We start from the raw sequence: 24363 nt of genomic DNA, 5'->3' as shown, positions 1-24363 counted from the left end.
GTTTTTCATCCAATGCTCACTGAGACAGAAAGACTCTCTATGAGGGTGTGGAACTGCTCCCAGAGCAGATTAACTTACATCATCTTGATCATGACTTTTTCAGAGCATAATTTCTGCGTCAGTTCAGTTGCAGGTTTTGGAAAAGGTGTGGATCTTCACGACGAATAACATCAATTAGTAACTGGCTGGCTTCTGTTCCTTTGTTTCTCACATCTATAACGTCCCGAGCCATGTCAGCTTTTGATTTAGCTTTGACAGTGTCCATCTCTTCGGCATTTATAATTTTGTGGTGCAGAAGTTCATCCAGTAACAGGTTTAAAGTAGGTTCAGACACTGACCGAATAAACGTTCTCCGAACTGAAAACAATTTCTGCTCTGGTGAGTCACTTTGAAGCCTCAGTGGATTATTTTCATTTTGAAGAATATCTGAGAGATGAGCAGAGAAAAACCTGTTATGTTCCACAGAAGACCACTTCATGCGTGTAAAAACAGAAAACCATTTCAGCTTGACCTTTTTTTTTTTTTTTTTTTAAATCAGCTAAAGTGAATTAAACAAAAATCTGAAGCTAAACTATTTGTTTAATTCATTTATTTTTATCCTTTCAAGTGACAATGTAATGTAGTTGTGGGACTTCACCAGTCAAATAAACTTCATGCTCCCAAACTTCCATCTGTGTGCTGTCTCGGACCGTCACAGCCACTTCTTCTGTGTTTGTAGCAAGCCGGATCACAAATGTTGGATGGTAGTTTGGCCCAAAGTCCAGGTCAAAATCCGCTTTCTGAATACCACAAGATGTAATCACAAACTGATGTTGGTCAGTGCAGTTCTCCACCCACCAGTGCTTAATCATCCAAAGTACTCCACGATAAAAACTGAAACTTCAGAATAACTTTTCATATTTAAATCCAGCAAACTATAGAACCTTAAGACACCGCCCACATGCGCAGCAACCTAAGCAGAAAAGGCTAAAAGTGCGCGTTTTGAGACATCTGGGGCCTCATGTACAAAGGACTGCACAGATTTCATTAAGAATGTACAACAAAAAGTACAAAAGTTCTTGCATCCAAAAATATTCAGTTGGATGAATCCGTGCATGGCAATATTCCTGCGTGTCTTTCCTTGACACTCCCAAACTGAGTTGGAACTGAACGAAGCTCCAGGACCGCTGTGTCTCATCCCATTAATAAACATGGAAATAACACCAAGTTTTTACCTTTTATCAAAATAACAATGAAAGCCATAGCAGAAATGTCCAAAAAGTGGAATTTCATATATAATCTGGAACAGATGTGATTGATCCAATTTCCGTCTCAGATTCAAATAGCCTACATACACTTTTAGTGTGTTGTACATAGGTGGAAAATCTGCAGGACACCAGCCCTCAAGGACCAAGGCTTGTTTTCCTGTAAAGTCTCCTGGACACAGAATGTCACATCTCTTCATTCATTCAATTCATTGTTCCAACTATGGGTGACGTCTAATGAGCAGTATCATCAACTCCTTCCACACATCACTGTTTTATTCTCTAGTTCAGGGGTGTCCAAAGTCGGTCCTCAAGGGCCGCTGTCCAGCAGGTTTCCCATGTATTCCTGTTCCAACACATCTAGCTTCCACTAAATGGATCAAACAGCCAATGACGTGCACAACTGATTAAGCTCTACTACTAATTAATTTGAATCAGGTGTGTCTGAGCAGGGATACATAGAAAACCTGCAGGATTCTGGCCCTCGAGGACCGGAGCTGGACACCTCTGCTCTAGTTTCTTAGATTAAATAGTCATATTGCAAGTCTGCATCCAGATTGGGAGAAAAGATAGTGGCAAACGCATTAGCCAGCTTTGTTTTCACCACTCCAATGTTGCTCACAAAACCAGTTCAAATTATTCCTACATTCCTCTGTTTAAAAGTGAGATTTAGGTGTATAGTTACTTTAAGGGACCCTGACTATTTGCAACCCATTTTCACAACAACACTCCACTCTAGGGACCGTTGTTGTGATCATGGCAATGTTGCTGCTACATCCAGGAGCTCCTGTTATTGTCATTTGCATATTTATGAATGGGAAGAGACAACGCAGTCATGGAGCTGTGGTAAGGAAGCAAGGAGCAAGTGTACACACAGATTTATACATCTGAATATTTTTGTGTCTAAGTACGTTCCAAGTTTTGGTCATAGGGTATCATTTAGTAGGAAATTTACAGACTCCTTCATACATGAGTCCCCTGAACTGGAAAAACTCACCTTAGGCTGGACTTTCAGGGCCTCCGGACAGTGAACAGTGTAACTCTGATCTTTGATGAGTTTACAGTTAGAGGGTGACTGAATGAAATCAGATCCTCGTTGCTGTGCTCTGACCTTAAGTGACATGACATTTTATTTAGAGGTTTCATTCACAACACAACCTGACAGAACGATGGTGATTTTAATATCACATTCTGTCTAGAATTCAATTTTGACACAGAAAACAATTAAAGCCATACAACTAGAGTTTTTGGGCTGTATACAATCACACCAAAATAGCTTGCTGGACGCTTTTAACTGAACTGCAGACATAAAAAAGTCAAACATTTTCCCAGTGGGCTATAGATGAGCTGTAGATGTCTATATAGTTGTAATTTATTTGTGTGTGTGTGTGTGTGTGTGTGTGTGTGTGTGTGTGAACAAAGTATATAATGGGTATATGTGAGTCTGATGCACATTTTCCAATGAATCATTGCATTTTATTTAAGGCTGCAACTATTGTCGACAAAGTCAACAACAAAAATTAATTGACGCAAAATTTCATTGTCGACGCGTTGCGTTATAAATGCTTGTGACGGCTTTGCTAATAAAACGCTGCTCCAGGCTGCTCCTAACATCTTTTACCAACCACGGCTTTTCAGACATAAGAACTCTAAACACCAGGCAAATGAAGCAAAGCACCACAGGAAGTGCTGGGGGCAGTATTGTCATTTTGTTTAAACAACGAAGAAGAAACGGACGGAGTTTGGGGATATTTCATGCCAAACAAAGTGTCAAACAAGTGAAATGTGTCGTCTGCCACGCAGAGTTGGCGTACCACGGCAGCACAACAGTCATGCATGAGCATCCGAAATGAAAGCACCCCAGAGTCATGGTTTCCAGCATTCCGGATGGCAAAATTAGCATTAGCGAGTAGCGATGTGCTATAAATAATCATTTCAATGCAATTCTACGAAAATAAGGATGTTAAATTTTTTTTCTTTTTTTTGTTTTCCTTTTGAGGCAAATTCTCTACAGCTTGGATATGACACTATAGCTAAGTTTGAATGTTTCAAAATAAATTATTAGTAAGCTGTTAAGTTAAATTTAATATTCATCTGGTTCAGGAGTCGTTCTTTTAACTTACTAAAGGACATTATGTTGTGACTGACTGGGAATCAGGGGAACATTCATATGATGCAAATGAAGAGAGTGGGGTAAAACATACTGGAACCTGTAAAGAGAGTTGCATCAACTGGAAGCACAGATGGTGGGCGGGACAGAAATAATTGTGACTAATCGACTAATTGAAAAAATTATTTACAGATTACTCGACTATTAAAATAATCGTTAGTTGCAGCCCTAATTCTATTGTGGTGTAAAAAAGCTGAACCAGAGACAAGAGTTGAGATTTAGCTTTGGATAAAACGCCACGGCATGGCTTCAGCTACAAACTTGTGTGACTCTGTACAAATACAATGTCCCTGTCGAAAAAAAAAAATTTTAAAAATTATAGCAAATTAACCAGATTTTTTAAAAAAAAAAAAAAAAAAAAAAAAAAAAAAAAATGTTGAGAAATAAAATTAAAATTAAAACTACATAGCTGAGCAGAGCAACAATTGTGGGCATGCTTATTTAAAATATCACTGAAAATCTTTACCTCGTCCACAGGGGTATTAAATGGCAGCAGAAACACGTTGAGGTTCCGAGTCTTTGTTTTAGGGTTTGGTGGTCGGAGAAACAGCAAGACTTGGCTTTTAATTGGTTTTGTGAAACACCTCTTGAAGAAATTCCAGACAAGGCCAAAGGCAGAAAGATTAGAGACATTCACAATCACATGAGTGTCTGTGATCGCCAGGGGCTTAAGGATGCTCATCCCATCATCAGAGATGTGGATGACAGACAGGCTTTCAGAATGAGGAGCTGTGAAAACACAAAGGGTGACATTTGTTTAATTATAAGGCATACAGTGTCAGTCCTCATTAAGTCATTCATGCATTATATAACAATACATAAAGGTTTGAAAATAGTGCATTATGAAAATGAACTACTTTCCTCTACAAGAGCCCCAATTTATTACAACCTAACTCATTAGCTACAACAATGAATGTATACTGACAATAGCTTCTAACAATTAAGAACAGAATTGTGTTGATCAGATAACTGGAACATATATTTTGCTCACCATTGCTTGTTTCACAGTGTGGAAGTTGGAGCTGATAAACTGCATCTTCAGAACACTTGATCTCAAAAAGTGGCCCTGCAGGTCTAAATCCGAATGACTGGAGCTTGTCCTCATCCCATTGGATGGTTTTGTACTGCAACTCTGCCTCTCGAATCAGAACAAAAATGAGTCCAGTCCGGGTACACTGGACCATACCTGGACCTGGAGACCTAAGCCTGTGGAATGAAATGTTGAGCTAAAAGGTCACCAAAAAGGTGTCATATGGTAATCAGTAAGTGATAAGGAAAGTCTGTTAAAGTGTGGAGCCCAAAAACTCAAGATTTACAAGTCATGTCAGAGGACAGACTATACACAACATCCATTCATTCATTTTCCAAACCATTTAGTCCGATTAAGGGTTGCTGAGAAACTGGAGTCTATGCCAGCAATCATTGGGCAAGAGGCAGGGTACACACTGGACTGGTCGCCAGTCCTTCACAGGGCCACACAGAGACAAAAAACCTTTCACGCTCACACTTACTCCTGAAGAAAAGAGGAACCAATGAAGCTAACATGCATGTCTTTGGACAGTGGGAGGAAGCCAGAGTACCTGGAGAGAACCCATGCATACACGGGAAGAGCATGCAAACACTAAATAATGTCTTGCAGTTATAATGTGGAGGGAAGTGCAGGTGCTCCAGTGAAGCCTGGCTACTCAGCTGTGTGAATCACTGGAAGTCCTTGATAGAATATTTAATTTATGATTGGGCACAAATTGGTATTGATCCTTATCTTTGAGAAGTAAAGTTGGGCCATGACAAACTTTTCTTTAGAACCATGTTTTTTTTGTCCACAAACCAAACAGGGGGTAAACTGCCCAGATTTACATTAAGATAAAGGTTATATAAGGTTAAAGGTATATAAAAAAGGTATATAAAAGGTTACAAAAAGATAGAGATAAAAGGTGCATCATCCGAAGTGACCAATTCATAAATTCTCTTAAATGCTCTTCCCTTCAGCAGTATTAAAAATCCAGTATTCAGTGTTGACTATTTTCTTGGCATCAAGACAGAAATCCTAGTATGGTGAAAAATTCTATGAACATCAGAAAACAACCGCACTAAGCTGTAGTGGGAACGCTAAAATTTTCTAGCTGAAGGGAGATAGCCATCGACTGTATTTAAAAGATGGACAGAGTCTCTTTGGCGTCACCCGTAGATTACTAAAGAGCTGAATTTAAGCTCAATTCGCCATCTTGGCTATGTCAAGCGTGCTGTTATCAGAAAATACAGAAATCGGCAGAGGTAAAGCTGAGAAGGACGCTGTGAACGTGGGGTGGATGATTGACATATCTGTAGCTAAGAGCTTATCAAGCTAACCCCGAGCTAAGCAGCTAACAGAGGTAGGCAGCCAAAGCAAAATCAAAGGAACATGCCCCCAATTATGCAGAATTTCAAGATAAAATTGGCTATAAATGGATGAGTTGGTCAAAAATTAAAAATAAATAAATAAATAAATCGCTCCCCCCACAGTTTTCATGAAGGTAAACCAGACCTATTACACCTAAGGTGTTTTTTGTACCAGCCTGTAAACATTATTTCTGCTGTGGAGTTGGTCTTTTTACCATGGGAATCTATGGGGATTTGCTCTGTTTTGGAGCCCCTGGTGGATTCACTTTTAGGAGGTTGCCACTTCGGTAATAACCCACATGAAGAGCGTTAGTTATATGTTTTTGGCATTTTGTGTTTTGGTTACCTGTATAATGGATTTCCAGACTCATTCAGTAGTTCAGCTTGGGCATCCTGAAACATAAAGCATAAAACTGTTTAAAGCACAAGACTGGAGGCTAACTGGCCAACTCGTAACAATCAACTCAGCTTATATATTTTCAGTCCTACACCCCTCACAAAAAATTAAGGATATTCAATATTTTGGAGAAATATACAGAAAATGTTAAAAATTTCACACTACACTGATTATTATGTCAATAATCTAGCAAATTTATGTAGAATTATTCAATTTATTGAAACAAAACCTAACAGTGGTGAGTATACCACAACATAAAAATGTTAACAACTCTGTAAGTGATGTGCCAGTATCATGTTTGATGATGTCAGAATAGGAAGAGTAATCTTTACATACCATCTATAACTGATTTTAAAAAAATTAGTGGCCTTTTCATGTTTCAGATACTTATTTGGATTTTTTTTTTTTTTTTGCTGTTAATTACTTTGTCAGAGAACAGCGTACTGTGCAATTATTATTAAACACGGAACAGTTGTACACTTCGATTCGAATTTACCTAACTTGTTAGGGATATTTTGCTTATGAGTAGTGTATATTGGCTTTACCTTCCAATGAGCTGGGACAGTCGGACTGTCACTACCCAAAAGCTTCCGTTGTTTGAAGAGTTGATGGTCGTCTGGCACCTCAAAGTGCAAGTTTGATGTCAGATCAGATGAGCAATCAGACTTATCTAAGGGTGAAAACAAAACACAGCAGATGTCCACAGATGGGATAACAAACACAAAAACCCTCCAACACAGTCTGAGAAAGTTTTTACAAAGTAAATTTTAAAAATGATCAATCCAGCCTTAAAAAAACAAAACATTGTTTTTAATGCAAACCTAGATTGATTTTTAGATCATTTTAAATATTACAAATAAATCCTTTCGTGAAGCCGAGCTGATGTGTGGTTGATGTGTTGTTTTCTAACCTTAATTTTTATTGTTTTTCCCGGTTTTACATTTGCACTTTCTGCTACATTTATTTTGTATTAAAAATACTTTACAAAAAATCTGACTGACAGAGAAATTGGTTAAGAATGGGTTGATTTGCTTATTGATCGTACCTGTATTTAATTTATACGCTGCTATAGAAACTAAAAAGGAACTTAGAACTGTTAGTACTAAAGCTCATCATTATTTATGCATAAAAACTAAAACACACTAGAGGATTAGGAATATAAATGTGTATGAAAAAAGATTTTTGTGGCCCATGGATACAGTCTGAGTTCAGTCATTTACTTTTCCACTAAGCTTAATAATTTTTAATGGGGTAAGTAGTAATAGCAATTAAAAAAAATGATTTGCCTTCTTTCCCCCATAGGGACAAAGTAGCTAAGAAAAGCAAGTTGATTTGAAAAAATATAGGTGTAAATAAGTTTGAATTCTACAGAAGAAAATAATTTAGTGGACACTGACTCAATTCTCAAATTACGTCACAATCAGATTTTGATTCAATCAGGGGTGGGACTTTAATGCAGGAATTAATATTAATTACAGAAAGATTACCTCATAAAAAAAACAAACCGCATTTAATTGTGAAATATTTATCAACATTTGTGCTGTTTTTCAGATCCTTTTAGTGAGTCCATTTTGAGAAAAAATATCAATAAGTATAGTTACTTTTCTGGTAGTATTGAAGACTCTTAGTAAGTAAAAGGATGTGTAGTTTGCACTTCATGAACTTGTGTTCTTTACAATTGTGGGAAATAAGCTGTTTCCCTGACTATAACTATACTGGATCATGGAGTGGAACATGCAGCAGGTGATGGATAAGAAACAACCAGATATCTTTGCTGACGTCTTTATTTCAGGCACACTGCCACAGCCATCTGGTAAATTAGTGGTTCTGAATGAATGAAATCAACCCACAGAAAATCAGGACAAATGTTATGAATGTAGAAAATATAGGGCTAACATGGCTGTAGGGCTGGGCGATATGACCTTTTAGTAATATCCTGATATTTTCATGGCATGTCATGATATATGATATATATCTCGATATTTACCTTAGCCTTGAATTAATGCTTTGGTGCATACAATCACATCAGTAAGATGATTTTGTGTCTCCATTAAAGCATAATTGTTCATACTGCATTAAGATATCCTGATTTTAAACATTCATGCCAAAAGGATGGAATTGTAAGAAAGCAAATTGATCAAAACCGTATTTATTGAACAGTTAAAGCAGTGGCAGAAACATGTCATTTTAAATTTGTGGTACTACTACCTTTTGTGGCGACACTTTTGCGACATACTTTGCATACGACAGTTGTTTGGTCAACATCCTCTCTCCAGTATCCAAACCACCGTCAGATGATGGATCCTGTACTATTTTTCTTTAGAACAAATTCTTCCTCCATTTTTTGTAACTCGCGCTGCTACTGCTACACGCTAAAGCTGCTACACGCACTGTTGCCAACTCCTCAGTAAAGAAAGTAGCTATTGGCTGTTCTAAAAGTCGCTAAATGATGTCATCGCCTAATTTGCATAATTTTTCACTTGCATGTAATAATGGACAATGTAATGGATAAAAAATGGACCTTGTAGGAGAGAGGAATAACGTGGGAGAAACAAATGTTCAGTCAGTCAAAACCATCCTAAAGATGTTTAGTACTATGAATAAACTTTTTCTAATAGTTATTGTTTTTATTTTTTTAGCCACTGAAACAGGCTATCCCTTTAAAAAAAAATAATTCTGAATGCCATTAAACCCACATTGTATAAATCAGCTTTGTCCTGCTTTATTAAATGTTAGATTATCAAATATCAAATTTAACCAAGGATTGTTTTGTTTTGTGGAATAGCTAGCTGCATGTCCAAATCTCTTCCTTTATCTGGGCTTGGGACTGGCACAGTGACCCAATAAAGACACTTTGACAAAAATACATTTATGTTTTTTATTTTTGTAGATTTCTTACTTTTAGTTTAGTTTTTTTTTGTTTGTTTTAACTTGCTTTGGGTAGAACTATTATAAGGCTTTGCTTTATGGATATGTTTTAGAGTTGTCGTGTATTATTTTTAATCACAGAGTTTAGCATATAGATCAGTCTTATAATACAGGCAGAATGTCCTCGTAACGTCTCCAAGAAACGGCTTCAGCCAGCTTTTAATTTAGGGTTTGATTCCCACTCCTTTCTGTACTTTCTAGAGACATGACGAGCTAGATAAATATGCTTGTGTCACACACACAGTGGATGAGGTGAGTAAGTGACAGGGGCTGTGAATGTAATCAAATATAATTAATTATTTTTGCGTGACGTGAAAAACTTTACGTCCCACTCTGTAATCCAGAGCGGGATCAGTGGCGGATTTGGCTGTTGGCATTTTGACTGTAGGTGGAGTCGTGCAGGTGTCCTCTCTGCTCCTCTGACTGGCTGCAGCTGCATCCGGAGCCGACTGAGTGCTTTAGGACGGGGAGAGACTCTCCTTCTGACAATAACTTTACAATATGCGCTTTAAAGTCAGTCGCCAAAACACCAGGAAAGTCTCCAGTAAAAGTCGCTAGATTTGTCACTAGTCGCTTTTCACAAAAAAAAGTTGCCAGATTGAGCGAGAAAGTCGCCAAGTTGGCAACAGTGGCTACACGCTGCCTGTCATGATGTAGCACGTAGCTCACGTTATGTACGTAACAAGGTGCGCTTGCTTTAACTCTGTGCAGAGCGGTGCAGAGAATCGAGGAGGAGTGAGAAAACCCCGCCAACAGCTAAAAACAACTCCGTGACAACAGGCTACTCGAATATGACGAATATGGACATTTTCTATATCCCACAGGGGACTAGCCACGATATCTCGAGTATATTTGATATATCGCCCAGCCCTATATGGCTGCTATGTTGACCTGAAGTAAATCTAAAACTTAAATTACTGCAACTAAGATTAGAGGCAGAAAGAGGCTTAATGATCTTGGAATTCTGGTTTCAGCATTATTAATAAGCCACATACTGCTCAGAAGACACTTGCACGTTTATTCTGCCTCCCAAAACTGCTGAATTATACTTATTTCGGCACAAGTAAAGAGAGTGTTAAGCTGCGCTTGCAGTCTGGTCACTAAAGGGAATTTTCAACATTGACAAACAAAAGAGGGACAGGGGGGCAGCTGCAGCTTACTGCTAAAGAAAAATCACTAGACTCATGTTGTCTTTATATAGACTCATTTAAATTGTCTAAAAAATGGCTGAATTTATTAATAATATACAGAAAACAACACGCCAGAGGAACTCAAATTTTATAATAAAATGTTTGATAAATAGTTATTGTATTGATTTGTAAACTGTTTACATATTTAATAGATGCCATTGGCTCTCAGACCATGTAACTGATGTAGGGTGATGTATTGCTTCACCCCCATGATAAAGATCATGAGCCAGTACTCCTGTGTACACTTCAAATATATTTTTCTCAGATACATTTCCTCCATTAGACTAAAAGACTGAATCATTCATATACTCACAATCTTGCTGTGTGTGGGATAGAAATTGGTTTCTGCATCCATCCATCCTGCAGGAACAAATATTTAAATACAACTTAAACACTGAAATAATGGCCTGTCAGTCAGTGAACATTGATACTGCCACAGCACCAGTGATTTGCTTTAATGTGCTTGAATGGGATGTACAACTTAAAGCCAGTTTACAGTTGGAGCAGTATCTTACTTGACACCCGAAGTTCCAGGTTCATCAGTGAAGTCAAAGTCCCAAAGAGCATTTTTGGACGAGATTCTGGGAACACAGCTGGATCCAGAATATTCTGGTCTCTGTTCACCTTCCATCACACCAGCCCTTCCACTCTTCTTGGCTCCAGTCAACTTGATAGAACTGCCAGCATTGGAAAGTCTGGACAAGTTCACAGTGATTAACTCAAATATACTTGTAAAACAACTGAAAGAAACATGACTTTCTCTTTAGCCCTTTAGCCCAACCCATGAAAAAATGGTCAAGAAACGTTTATTACAAAAAAAAAGAAAAAGAAAAATTAATATCAGTTTGGCTTTATAGTATTTAGAAAAGTCTTAATGATTCTGAAAAATGCTAAAAACACTACTTGAAGAGTGAGATATCTTTATTCTAATTTTATTGATCCTGAAAATTATAACCCAATTGTGCAGTGACAGTTAAAAAAAAAACCAAGACTGATTAGTTTCTGGATACCACAGAGGGTACTGTTGACCACAAGATAAGGGTTGATTTTAGGGATGCACCAAAACTGATACTAGTATTGGGCCAATATTGTGTGCGTCTACTTGTACGTGCTTTTCATAAAAGTCTTCCAGTACTACAGAAACACCAATGTGAAATTGTCCATTTTAATGCGAATAAATAAAAACTGTGGAATTAACTTTCTGCAAATTGACACAGGAGCAGAATTGTCATTGATAGTTACAGGAAAGGTTTGATTGCAGTGATTGCCTCAAAAGGTTGTGCAACAAAATATTAAGGGTACTGTGATTTTTATCCAGGCCTGTTTCATGAGTTTATTTTTTATATATTTCCGTTGAAGCCCGTTTGAAAAGCAATATCGGACTTTCATTGGATAAATATCTTAGAATTTGTATTTATGATTACTTTAGTCAGATTAAAGTTATTTCTGTGACCATTTTGAGTTTTTCTTTCATTGACTGAAGGGTACCAACAATTTTGTGTTAAAACATAGACGTCCCCTGCAGTATTCACCCCTCCAAGCTTCTCTTAGCAGATGACTTGACCAGATGAAAAGTTTTTCTTGAACTTGTGTCCTTGAATACAAGAACAAAGTTCTCTCTTCTAGATGAGTATGTAACAAGCTCTAACTGTTAGATTATGTTTGAAGTAAAGCTGAAGGCACAATACTGTTAATACAACGGCAGCACTACAATTCCAATGAAGTTGGGATGACACCAGCATTACTTTAAGCTCATACTGACTGTGCTTCCTGCTTTTTTCATGTTTTCACACAAAAATGCATACAATGCTTATGAAGTTGTCTTTTTTCTACATGAGCCCACAGTAAACATTTTTAACTGAAAGGCAGCTTTACTGACCGCAATGCTAATATAATTTACAAAAAAGTTAATCCCCGTGGACTGAACCCTTCCCTCTTCTCACCTGAGTATATCCAGTCTACAATGTGGACTCTCCATGAAATCAAATAGCTCCTTCACTCCCGAAACCGATATCTCATTGTTTCTCAGGTCCACTTCTTTAAGATGGGAGGAATCAGACATCAAAACCGAAACCAAAGACCTGATTTCCGAAACCCCACACTTTTGAAGTCTGCACTTACAGGAAATATTGAAAAAGTTAAAAAGTCATCATATTGTAATTGCAAAAGAAATTATTAGCAAATATTCTGTAAAAGGAGCACATCTACAAGAAAGAAATGGCAGTGGTCTAACCTCAAACTCTCCACTCTACAGTTAGGATTCTTCAGTCCGCTGCAGAGATGCTTCAAACCCAAATCTTTCAGCTTGTTATGACTCAGATCCAGTTCTTTTAGATGGGAAGTTTGGGATTTCAAAACTGAGGCTATGGAATAGCATCTTTCGTGTGTGACCTGGCACTTATTCAACCTAAACAGACATAAAATAAATTAAGAATGACAAGTCCTTTCAATCAATTCCAACATTAATTACTCATCCATCCATTCTATACAGCTTATCAGAGCAGTAGCAGTAGCCTATACAGGAAGACTCAGACTTCTTCAAGCACCCCCAAGGGAATCCTGAAACGTTCCTAATCTAACAGAGGGAAATAGTCCCTCCAGTGTGTACTGGAACTTCCTCCCAGTAGGAACAGCATGAAAAACTCCCCCAGCGAGGTGTTGGGGAGGCAGCCCAGCCACAGACACCTAATTTAGCTCCTCTCGATGTTGTGGAGCACCATTTTACACCAAGCCCCTCATTGATGATCAAGTTTCTCATCTCAATGACTTCTGCAACCTCAGCTCCATAGGTAACTATCAAGTCCCCACACTCTGCATTCTTTTTAAAACACATGTTGGTAGGACTGAAAAAAGTTGTGAAGTATTTGTTTCATCAACCCACAATGTCCCGAGTTAAGGTCTGCACCGTTCATCATGGTCCACTTTTCAGTGTTTGCCTCATGGACCACCAAAGTGGCTTTCCATTTAGCCAGCCAATCGGCTACCACTGGAATACCAGTCAAAAAAGGCTCGTTACCACTCCACCTGGAACTTAATAGTATCCGTCACTGCCAGGATCCACAAATGAGTTCAAGGATTACCCCACAAAAGGCACAGACCATCATAACATCACAGCTTCTGTCTCTCTCCAGTGGTGTGATAGAGGGCCAATCAGACACTGTCCCTGGTTTCACCACAGAAATGGTTTAAGTTCTACTGGAAGTAGGAGTTGAAGCTCTTTCTAACAGGGGACTCCACTAGACAGTCCCTGCAGACCCTCAGAATACATTAGGCCTGCTAGGCATGACCAGCATCCTTCCCCACCATCTGCACCAACACACAATCAGGTGATGATCAATTGACAGTTATCCCTCTATTCACCTGTGTGTTCAAGACATACGGCCTCAAGTCAGGTGACATGACTACAAATTCAATCATTAAACCATGGTCTAGAGCAGGGGTATTCAGCTCGGTCCTGCGAGGTTTTCCATGTAACTTTGCTCCAACACAGCTGACTGAAATTAATGAGTCTTTGTGGAGAACCTGTTAAGCTGTTAGATCCATTTAATTTGATTCAGGTGTGATTAAATTGAAATACATAGGAAACCTGCTGAATTGCAGGCCTCGGCGGACCAAGTTAAATACCCCTGGCTTGTAGTGTCCTGGTGCCAGTTGGACATTTGTGTTGGAACACTGTGTTCAATATGGACAACCAGTGATTAGCATAGAAGTCAATAATAAAAACACTACTTAGGTCCAAATTGTGGAGCCATTCCTTCCAAGACTCAACATTATTGCCCACATGAGCACTGAAATCTCCAAGCAGATTGTGAGGGAATCCCCATTAAGAGCGCCCTCCAACACTTCATCCAAGGACTCCAAAAAGGATGGATACTCTGAACTGCTAATTGGTACACAAGCATAAGCAATAGTCAGGACCCATCTCCCATCCAAAAGTGAAGTGAGTATACACTCTGGTTTAACAGAGTAAGACACAATTTAAAAGCACTGAGCTGGGGAGAAATGACTTTGCCCAGAACTGTTCACTGCCTCTCACTCAGGGCACAACCAGAGTGTAAGAAAGTCCAGTTATTCTCAAGAAGACTGGCTCTAGAGCCTAAGCTATGTATTGAGGAGAGTCCAGTTACATACCTGTCAAGTTCTGGATTTTAAAACAAGGGAAATTCTCTGGCAACCAGCCAAAGGGTCATGGTGGAAGTACGAGAGGTGACAGCTATGCAATCATATCTAGCTGAAACCTCTTGACCTTGTGCACCAGCCCAGACCCAGAGAGGGGGCGTTTCAAGCCCTTAAAACTAAGTTCCACAGCCAAGAATCCCTCCTTTCAGCGCCTGTCTAGCTTACTTTGTACACCACCCTTACGGCACTTCCCACAGCTTGTGAGCCCACAGGAAGAATGTTATTTATTAATACACAAAAAACAGCATAAAAATCCTTTCACATAATTAAAAAACAAATTTCTCACCTCAGAGTCTCCAGTCTACAATGTGTATTCTCCAGAAGATCACATAGTAGCTTCACTCCTGAATTCTGCAGCTTGTTCTGACCCAGATCCAGTTCTGTGAGATGGTATGGGTTGGACTTTAGAGCAGAGACCAAAGGAAGACAGCTGATCTCTAACAAGCTGCAAGCCCTCAATCTGGAAAACATTTTAGTAAGTTCAGGATAACTGAAACGGATATAATTGTCATATTTAATTAAACAAGGTTAGGTTTGAATTATTATCATCACTATGATTTAAAAAAGTTTAAGAAAAAAAACATTATCATAGATGCCTTTTAGATAGTACTGTTACAACACAAGACAATGCTGCACGTAAAAAACCATTGAAATCAGTCAAAAGAGGTACAGTTACAAGTATTCAATCAGAGGCAATTAAAAAGGAATTGTCTATCTGATCTAGAGAAATTTCCTTAATCAGAAAAGAAAGTTAAATAGCATAAAAAAAAAAAACTTTTTAATGCTAGAATATGTTCTTATTGAACTGATGGAGAACAAGAACTCCACATTTATTTACAACACTAGCAAAGCGAACTAAGGTTCATAATGCTTCAGGAATAAATTCTTAAAACTCTCAGCGGTGATGATTTTGTCATAAACATTTGTTAGAAAACCTATATCTTTTTCACTATTGATATCATCTGTGCTATAGCAGCTTTAGTACCATCTGTAGAACCCGATTTATGTTTGAACTTGGTTTTATTCTGTTAATCTCTCAGAGTTACCCAGAAAAACTGCTTCATCTAAACTAGCATTTCTCAACAGGTGCAGCTACTAACACAAGGGAGGCTTCCAGAGACTGTAAGGCGGTGCTAAGATGAATATTTTTAATTAGGAGAACTTCAGGTATTATTGAACATATTGAACATGCAGCACAAAGATCTGGTTGAGCCTCAGTTCTCTTTATATAAAGTCTTTCTTGTATGCAATGGTATGGATATCTAGTCTGAGTGGAGCTTTAACATGTGACAGTTAAGAAACATGAAATAACAGTTCAGATCATTTTAAAATCAACAAAGATTTACCTCAGAACCTTCAGTCGACTGTGTGGACTTTCCAGAAAACCACACAGCTGTAGTACTCCTGTATCCTGCAGCTTATTCTTACTCAGATCCAGCTCTCTCAGATGAGAGGGGTTGGCCATCAGAGCTAACCCCAGAAAAGCACAGCCTCTTCCTGTTATTTCGCATCTTATAAGGCTGAAATTACAGTGAATATCTCAGATATGTTTCAAAACTACTTTTGTAAGACAAATCTATCCAGTGTGGATGGACTAGTGAACAACTTAAAACATCAAGTGAACTGACCTCAGAGTTTCCAGTTTACAGTGTACATTCTTCAGTCCAGTGGACAGCACTTCCAGTCCTGTATCCCCAAAGTAATTCATACTCAGGTCAAGCTTTCTTAATGGGGATGGGTTTGACATCAAAGCTGCAGCCACAGCATTACAGTGTATAACTGATAGTTCACAGCCACAAAGTCTAGGAGGCAAAAGTTCAATAAAATCAGTATTCTTCAACTGCATAATATAATTGTTGCATATTTAAAATCAAACAAAAATAAAACTAATTAAACTACTTTTAAGCTGAATACAAAAATGTGTTCTAAACAGATTCAGAAAGAAGTCACAATGAAAATTACATCAAACTGTTGAGTGTAACATTTTAAAAATTCCTCGATATTGTAGATGTACATTTTACAAAAGCCAGATGGATCTATGTAAACCCATGTCTATGTTGTTTTGAACTAGACATGATACATAAATTATTAGGGTAGTTAACTTGTATCAGTTGTAAGTCTCTTAGGAGAAAAGCGTATGCTAAATGACTAGAATAGAAAAAGTAGAATAAGTGCCACTAATGTGAACAACAAATGGACTGAAAATTAGCATAGAAAATCAACAAGATGAATTTTGGTTGAAGAATAATGTGGTTAGCCTAAAAATTAGAACAAAATGGTTACAAGAAACAATATACAGCTTTTGGCAAGAATAGTTTTGATGTGTTGGCTGGGAAATGTGAAAGTTGACTTTGTGAGACTGACATGAGTTGGTCGGCCCAGATAAGATAATGCCTCATATCATCTCAGCTTTTCTAATTTCATGATACCCAACCACTTTGGGGTGAATCAAAAAGATGCATTCTGCTGTGTTACGTGTGTTGCTCAGATTGACATCCCCATTATTTGCTGCATATGTATTTTAAATTTGTCAAAACACAAATACTTTATTGACAAAATGCACTTTGTCAGTTTAGTGCCACGAGAGCAGCATTTCTCAGTCCTGGTCGTCAGGGACCACTGCCCTGCATGTTTTAGTTCTTTCTAACTCTAGCACAACTGATTCAGATTAATTAAACCGCTCATCAAGTACAAGTCTGCCAGTGAGCCAATGTGAGTCAGGTGTGTTTGCAGTAAAGAAAGGTTATCTCTAAAACATGCAGAGCTGTGGTCCCTGAGGACCAGGATTGAGAAACACTGTATTAGAGCTTTGTTGGAGAATTATTAGAAAGAAAATATGATCACATCAAATAATTTTTTTTTTTTTTTTTACTTCACACATGAACTTATGCAGACACCTGTTAAAGCTTAAATAATGTCCCTCACTTGGAAAGCGCTTTGGATAATAGACACCTGAGTTAAGAAATAATAATGATGACATAAATCTACAGCACTTGGTTTGGTAAAGGAATAATTTTATCGAATTGCAGTCAACAATTCAACAATGTATTTGGCAACACCATGTTTTAAAACAATATAACTCCATCTTTCTTGAGTTGAACCTGAGTTTCGACTAGTTTTAAACAGTTGGGAGCAGGTTTAAGCAGTTTCTATCTGCTTTCATCTGTTTCGACTAGTTTTTTTTAACTGTTTTGATCAGTTTTACAGTCTGGAAAAGCTGTCAACATTATGGAGTTGCTTTAATGTATGGGACGAATTTTTAATAATTTGGAGCAGGTTTAAGTACTTTGTATCTGGGTTTAGGAGTTTTGACTTAATTAAAACAAATTAAACAGGTTTATGAGGCTCACCACTAATAAATCCAATCAGAAAAGAAAACTGATTAAATTAAGAGGAATAACAGCTGTTAAACCCAAGCTGAACAGGTAGAACTTTTCATTTTCTTTTTCCCCTCACCGGAATATTCTAGCCATTATTTTTATGTGATGCTGGTTGGGATTTTTTGTTTTTGTCTTTTTTACAGCAGGATGGAATACAGATTTTATTGTCGTTATATGCCAGCCACTTTTCATCCCAGAAAACATGTATTTGTGTCCGCATATGTGGCACAGACTACCAGAACAGAGCAATCAGCACTAACCGAGCCTCCCTGCAGTTCCTTACAGCTGGAATCAGCCGTTGTTTTCCCTTTATTGACGTTTTGTACTTGTTCAAGTCCAGTTCATCCAGAACGTCCTCGGACATCTGCAGGATGTAGGCCAGACCTGAACATTGGATCTCAGAGAGTTTCTTCTTTGATTTGTTTTCTGACATCAGGAACTTCTGAATCTCCTGACAATCTGAGAGGTCGTTCATCTCCATCAGACAGTGGAAGATATTGATAAGTCTGTCAGGAGAAGTATCCCAGTCATTCAGGCTTTTTAGATTTCTGATGACTTTCTGAGTGGTTTCTGGACTGTTCTCTGTCTGACCAAAAATGACTCTTAAGAGTTTCTGGTTGGACTCCAAAGAGAGGCCATGAAGGAAGCGAATAAACAGATCGAAGTGTCCGTTTTTCCTCTCCAGGGATTTTTTCAGGACTCTTAACAGGAAAACATCCAAACATATGTTACGGTCATTGGCATCTTCATCATCCTTTGATGATGAATCACTACTGTAGTCATCATCATCATTGCTGTCGTCGCCATCATCATCAATGAATGAGTTGTCATAATCACTGTCACCTCCATCATCCCAGTCTTTGCCCAGGAACTCCTCCACCACCTTGGTCTTGTTGATGTAACAGTGCATCATGTAGACCGCAGCCAGAAACTCCTGAACACTCAGATGAACGAAGCAGTAAACTGCTTTCTGGAAGATCACACACTCTCTTCTGAAGATCTCAGTACAAACTCCTGAGAACACCGAGGCCTCTGTGACATCAAGACCACACTGCTCCAGGTCTTCTTGGTAGAACATGATGTTTCCTTTCTCCAGATGTTCAAACGCCAGCCTCCCCAGCTTCAGAAGAACTTCCCTGTCAGCCTCCGTCAGCTCCTGTGGACTCGTCTCATGTCCCTCATGGTACTTGTTCTTCTTCCTCTTTGTCTGGACCATCAGGAAGTGTGAGTACATGTCCGTCATGGTCTTGGGCAGCTCTCCTCTCTGCTCTGTGGTCAACATGTCCTCCAGAACTGTAGCAGTGATCCAGCAGAAGACTGGGATTCCACACATGATGTGGAGGCTCCTGGATGTCTTCATGTGGGAGATGATTCTGCTGGACATCTCTTCATCACTGAACCTCCTCCTGAAGTACTCCTCCTTCTGGACATCAGTGAAGCCTCGTACCTCTGTTACCCTGTCAACACATGTAGGAGGGATCTGATTGGCTGCTGCAGGTCTGGAAGTGATCCAGATGAGAGCCGAGGGCAGCAGATTCCCCTTGATGAGGTTTGTCAGCAGCACGTTGACTGAAGACTTCTGTGTGACATCAGAAACAAGCTCAGTGTTGTTGAAGTCCAATGAAAGTCTGCTTTCATCCAGACCATCAAAGATGAAGAGAAGTTTCCAGACAGCCAGCTGCTCTGCTGGGATCTTCTGGAATGTTGGATGGAAAACATGGAGCAGCTGGAGAAGACCGTACTGATCCTCTCTGATCAAGTTCAGCTCCCTGAATGAAAGCAGAACCACCACACTGACATCTTGGTTCTCCAAGCCCTCTGCCCAGTCCAGAGTGAACTTCTGCACTGAGAAGGTTTTTCCAACACCAGCGACGCCGTTGGTCAGAACCACTCTGATTGGTCCATGTTGGTCAGGTAAGGCTTTAAAGATGTCCTGGCATCTGATTGGAGTGTCATGGAGGGTGTTGATCTTGGAAGCTGTCTCCAGCTGCATCACCTCATGTTGGGTATTAACCTCTTCACTCTGTCCCTCTGTGATGAAGAGCTCAGTGTAGATCCTGTTGAGGAGGGTTCTACTTCCTGTTTCATCAGTTCCTTCAGTCACATGTTCACATCTCCTCCTCAGACTGATCTTATGTTCATCTAAAACCTCCTGCAGACCAACATCTGCTAGAAAATAAAGCAAATAGTATAATTAACCTGTGTTCTGGAAACACACATCAATTTCCAAACAAAGTGTTTTGATGTTTAAAAAGAATTTTTAAAGAAGTTCTGTACCATGTTTCCTAAAAATGATAGAAGCATAAATCATTTCAACACTACATAGAAAAATCATAAATAATTATATATTAGGGGTGGGACTTTGACAAGTTAGTTATGATTAATTAAATTACAAAAAATGAGTTAACAGAGGTTAATGTATTAAATCGTGGAACCCATCAGTGCACAATTTCTTGGTACACTGATTATACTTATGCACACTGCAGACTTTCACTAAAAGTTAGCACTTCAGCGCTACATTTAGCGACTTTTCAGACCCTCATAGCGACTTTATATAAAGAAGATTGACAATCAGCAAGTGCAGCAACTTTTTCTGGTTTTACTGAAGACCTGATATGAATGCACATATCGTTTACTCTGTTATTGGCAGCAGTTGTTGCGTAAGCCCCTCTCCCGTCCAAATGACACAGCTTCCAGCTGCAGTCAGAGCAGGAGGTGATCACCTCTGCTGTAGGACCCGACTGAAGCCACAACACAGTATGCTTTACTGTATTAAAGAAGAGTGTGAATGGAAACATAAACATACTCCAACATGTTATAAACGGTAGCTGTTCATATACATAAAATGATATTTTAATTTTAGGTCTGTTCAGTTTTGGTCAGGGATATTTCCTATGTTTTTTCAACAGTTTTGAGTAGAAATTCAATTAAATGTATTTTTAAAAAGACACTGTTAGAGCCAGAGTTTGCAATGTGGATGACACAGACTGCTCCCGGTATTGATTAATGCAGCATCTACAAAAATCTGTCTATTACATACATTTTGTCTCCTTTTAAATAAAATTTTTTTTAAAAAGTTGTGCTGCAAATATTATGTGATTAAAATATGATTAATCAAGATTAATTCATACAAAGCCTTTAATTAATTAGACACATTTTTTAAATCAAGTCCAACTTCGAATATAGACTTTTTTCATTTTCTGACCACAACATGCTTCATCACTGCATCATGTCTCTTCTTGTAAATAATGATTTTAAATGTATTCATACCCTCTCAATAAAGAAGGAAAAAATATAGCTGCCGATAAAATAACCTAAAATTGACGAAAGTAATAACAAATAAACATTTTATGAAAATCATTACATTATTTTCCAATTCTGGATCAATAGCAATTTTCTTAAAAAGCAAACAAGTATTATAATGTTACATCATTCATAAACTAATATTATATTTGGCAATTCTTTGATGTTTCCACTACAGTCAGATGTTTTCTGTTTCTTTCAGTCAGACTTCTTCACCTGTCAACAGGTATTTTGTCCCACAGTTCATCAAAAAAAGTGCTCTAATTTTTCCAAGACCGATTTGGTTTTTTTGCACTAGCTTTACATTCATTTATTACAACAGATTGGAACTGAAAGTACTTTGTGCAGTTTTGTCAAAAGATTTTTAAAAAAAAAAAAAATTTAGTAAGGTGCTTAAATGTAGAGGGAGGTGGACTGTGGAGGGGGAAATATAGTTGTAGGAAAACATACCAGATCTGGGTCTTTTTCCACATTGGGGGCAGGAGGTGCTTCTGGAGGAAGCAGACTGGTCCCAGTATGAATTGATGCAGCATCTGCAAAACTGGTGTCCACAGCTTGTAGAGACTGGATCCTTGAGGGCACCAAGACACAGAGGACAGCAGGAGGGCTGCTCCCCCTCATTACTCCTCTTCATCCTTCTGTAAATATATATGTTTAAAAAAAATTTCAATATAAAGACATAGGAGTGGGACTCATTTTAAAAAAAAAAATCTAATTAATTAGAGAAATGGAGACTTGGACATAACATAAGCAGATTGCGCTCCAGTCTAACCAGACAGTTAGCCAGTCAGGTGCTTCCAACATCTTGCTTGTTAACACACATCAACAGGGTCCAGAGCTCTGCAGAGAACACAAACACACTCATCAGTGTAGGTCTAGATTTAATCCTCACTAAATTTCTGGAATTTGTTCAGGGTACTGTGTAATTCTGTGGATCCATAAGACGATAGTTAACCTATTGATGTTCTGAGTGTTCATTTGTAATGTGCTGTCATGCTTTGTCATCTTGCTGGTGGTGTTGGTGATAGTTGTAAGCCTTGTAATTACCCAAAAAACTGCAAATAATCTCAATAAATTCAGTCATTTGATTAAAAAGTTAACCTACAAATTATCTTTCTTATTCATATTCATAACTTGGGAAATTTCATTGTGTTGATACATAGAGAGCCTTCTGCTGCAGAGTGAAAACTATCTTTCATATTAAGTCATAGAAAAATTTCTAATCTTATTTTTGGTGTGATTCCATTGGTAGGAACCCGTCAAAGTCCAAGGATGAAAAATGCACATATTCCCTTTATTTAAATATCAACATGTTTTCATTTGTTTGGGTTTTGATTGTACTATTTAAAATGCACAAAGTGAGAGAGATAAAGGTTTTGACATTACCACCAGTAAGAATCTAAAGCTAATACACAACACCAGGGGATTTAGACTAATTTTGGCTTCCCAGCCAAGAAACAAGACTTTTTGTTGGTTTTTTTTGTAAAACAAAACAGTTAAACTGTCCAATTTCTTTTTATCTACTTGTTTTCCATCAAATTATCTTCATCAGGTGATTTTATTAATATCTCGAGTATTTGCATTGTAAAAAAAAAAAGTTTACTCTATCATTACACCCATACTTGGTTTATATTGAATTTTTTCTCCATTTTAGATTCTGTTCCTGCATTGGTTTCTGGTTTAGTCTGTGTTCTGTTGCCGTTTTTAAACCAAAAAAAAAAAACACGATAGAAATCAAGGTGGCGTATTATTTATATAATTCTGGTAAATTAAGTTGACTCAAAATTGTGTTTAAGTGTCATTTGACCCTTTTGCCCATGCTCACACTTCCGGGATGCACGACCTTTACCTTTGTTTGTGCTATAAAAATAAAACCAATATTCACTGTGAGGGCTATGTTTTGTATAATTTTAAATATGAAAATCCGGGTGTTCAAATCATTCGGATGGGAATGATAAATGTTTTTTTTTTTTTTTTTTAAATAAGATGCTAAACTGTTAAAAGTCCAAAGATGAAAAATTTAACATTGGAAAACCATGCTCATTGGAACATAAACAGACAGAGTTTGTTGTGTTTGTTTATAGTTTGTTTTAACTCTTCTACTTCTCATGCATTTTTTAAATGTTCCTAAATTTATAGTAATAATAGATGCTTTATTTAAGGCACCTATACATGAAAAGTTCTATACAAATAAACTTGCCTTATCTGGCCAAAACAAACATTCACTGGTCTTATTACATTCAATGTATGCTGATGACCGAAGGCACCTGTTAAGTTATCAATTCCTCAACAAAAAGAAATACAAAACAGTATCACAATGTGTATTAAAAATCATGCATGTCTCACTCACTTTTAGAACAAATGTTTAAGTTCACATAAAATCATAGAAAAGGATGGTGTCCCTGCATATGCGTTCACTTTGAGAATTTAGGAAGGAAAGCTAAAAACAAAAAGGTAGAGAGCAACAAAATAACAGATGAAGTCAGAAGAGGACGTGAGAGGGAGCATTTTGTGTAAAACAAGCTTCTTCCATCTTAAAAGTCGGTATTCACTTTTCACTCAAAGTTAATGTGTGTTTTCAGTTTCTGAAGCTGGAGGTAAAACAAACAAATTCGTTTTCTTACCTTGAACGGTCTTTTGACGATCAGCGGGATTCTCCTCCTGCTCACTGACCTTCCTCTTCTTCTTGGTTTGTTGTTGGCGGTCTTTTCTGAGCAAACGACGTCAGACGCAGGTGCGCAGGAGCGCTCGTTGCCTTACACAGCCTGCGCCGAATGCAGTGCAGGCGGGCGGTGCTCTAGGGCTCATCATGAGTTTGTGAAAGCTACTGTACAAACTACCTCCGAAACATGCGAAATTTGCCACAAAGATATTGTAAAGGTTAAATGACACATTTAATCTCGAAATAAATATTAAATAAAACAACATTTATCATAATAATAAAAATATGAATATAAATATATGTGTATGAACACAAATAACACCTAAATTATTCCGTGTTTATTGAGAAGGTTCACAGTTGCGGAGGAAAAAAAAAAAGTGAAACATTGAGCACCATGGAATAAATTTATTATGTGCAAAATAATCATTCCAGTGAGGGAGAACCTGAATCTTTTACATGTTAAAGATGTTTTTTCCTAATTAATGCTTGTTTGTCGACACATTTTAGCATATTTTTACATGATCCTAGTTT

General features: G+C 37.9%; 1 protein-coding gene across 1 annotated transcript; it reads right to left on the bottom strand.

The window, feature by feature from the left end:
- Positions 1 to 602: 602 nt before the first annotated feature.
- On the bottom strand, positions 603 to 24021 carry LOC306770688 (NACHT, LRR and PYD domains-containing protein 12-like; the record flags this gene model as incomplete). Its single annotated transcript, XM_079259588.1, has 15 exons — positions 603 to 779; positions 2242 to 2355; positions 3881 to 4143; positions 4406 to 4640; positions 6736 to 6860; positions 10933 to 10985; positions 12252 to 12389; positions 14774 to 14947; positions 15834 to 16007; positions 18104 to 18566; positions 18705 to 20036; positions 21621 to 21808; positions 23589 to 23610; positions 23795 to 23880; positions 24011 to 24021. The coding sequence occupies 15 exons, from the start codon at positions 24019 to 24021 to the stop codon at positions 603 to 605; spliced, it is 3555 nt and encodes a 1184-aa protein (XP_079115714.1).
- Positions 24022 to 24363: the final 342 nt, after the last annotated feature.

This window comes from Telmatherina bonti (assembly GCF_933228915.1).
Source record: "Telmatherina bonti genome assembly, chromosome: 20".
NCBI classification, from domain to species: Eukaryota; Metazoa; Chordata; class Actinopteri; order Atheriniformes; family Telmatherinidae; genus Telmatherina; species Telmatherina bonti.
Note: the sequence above shows the minus strand (reverse complement) of the source record. Positions and strands in the feature narration are given on the sequence as shown.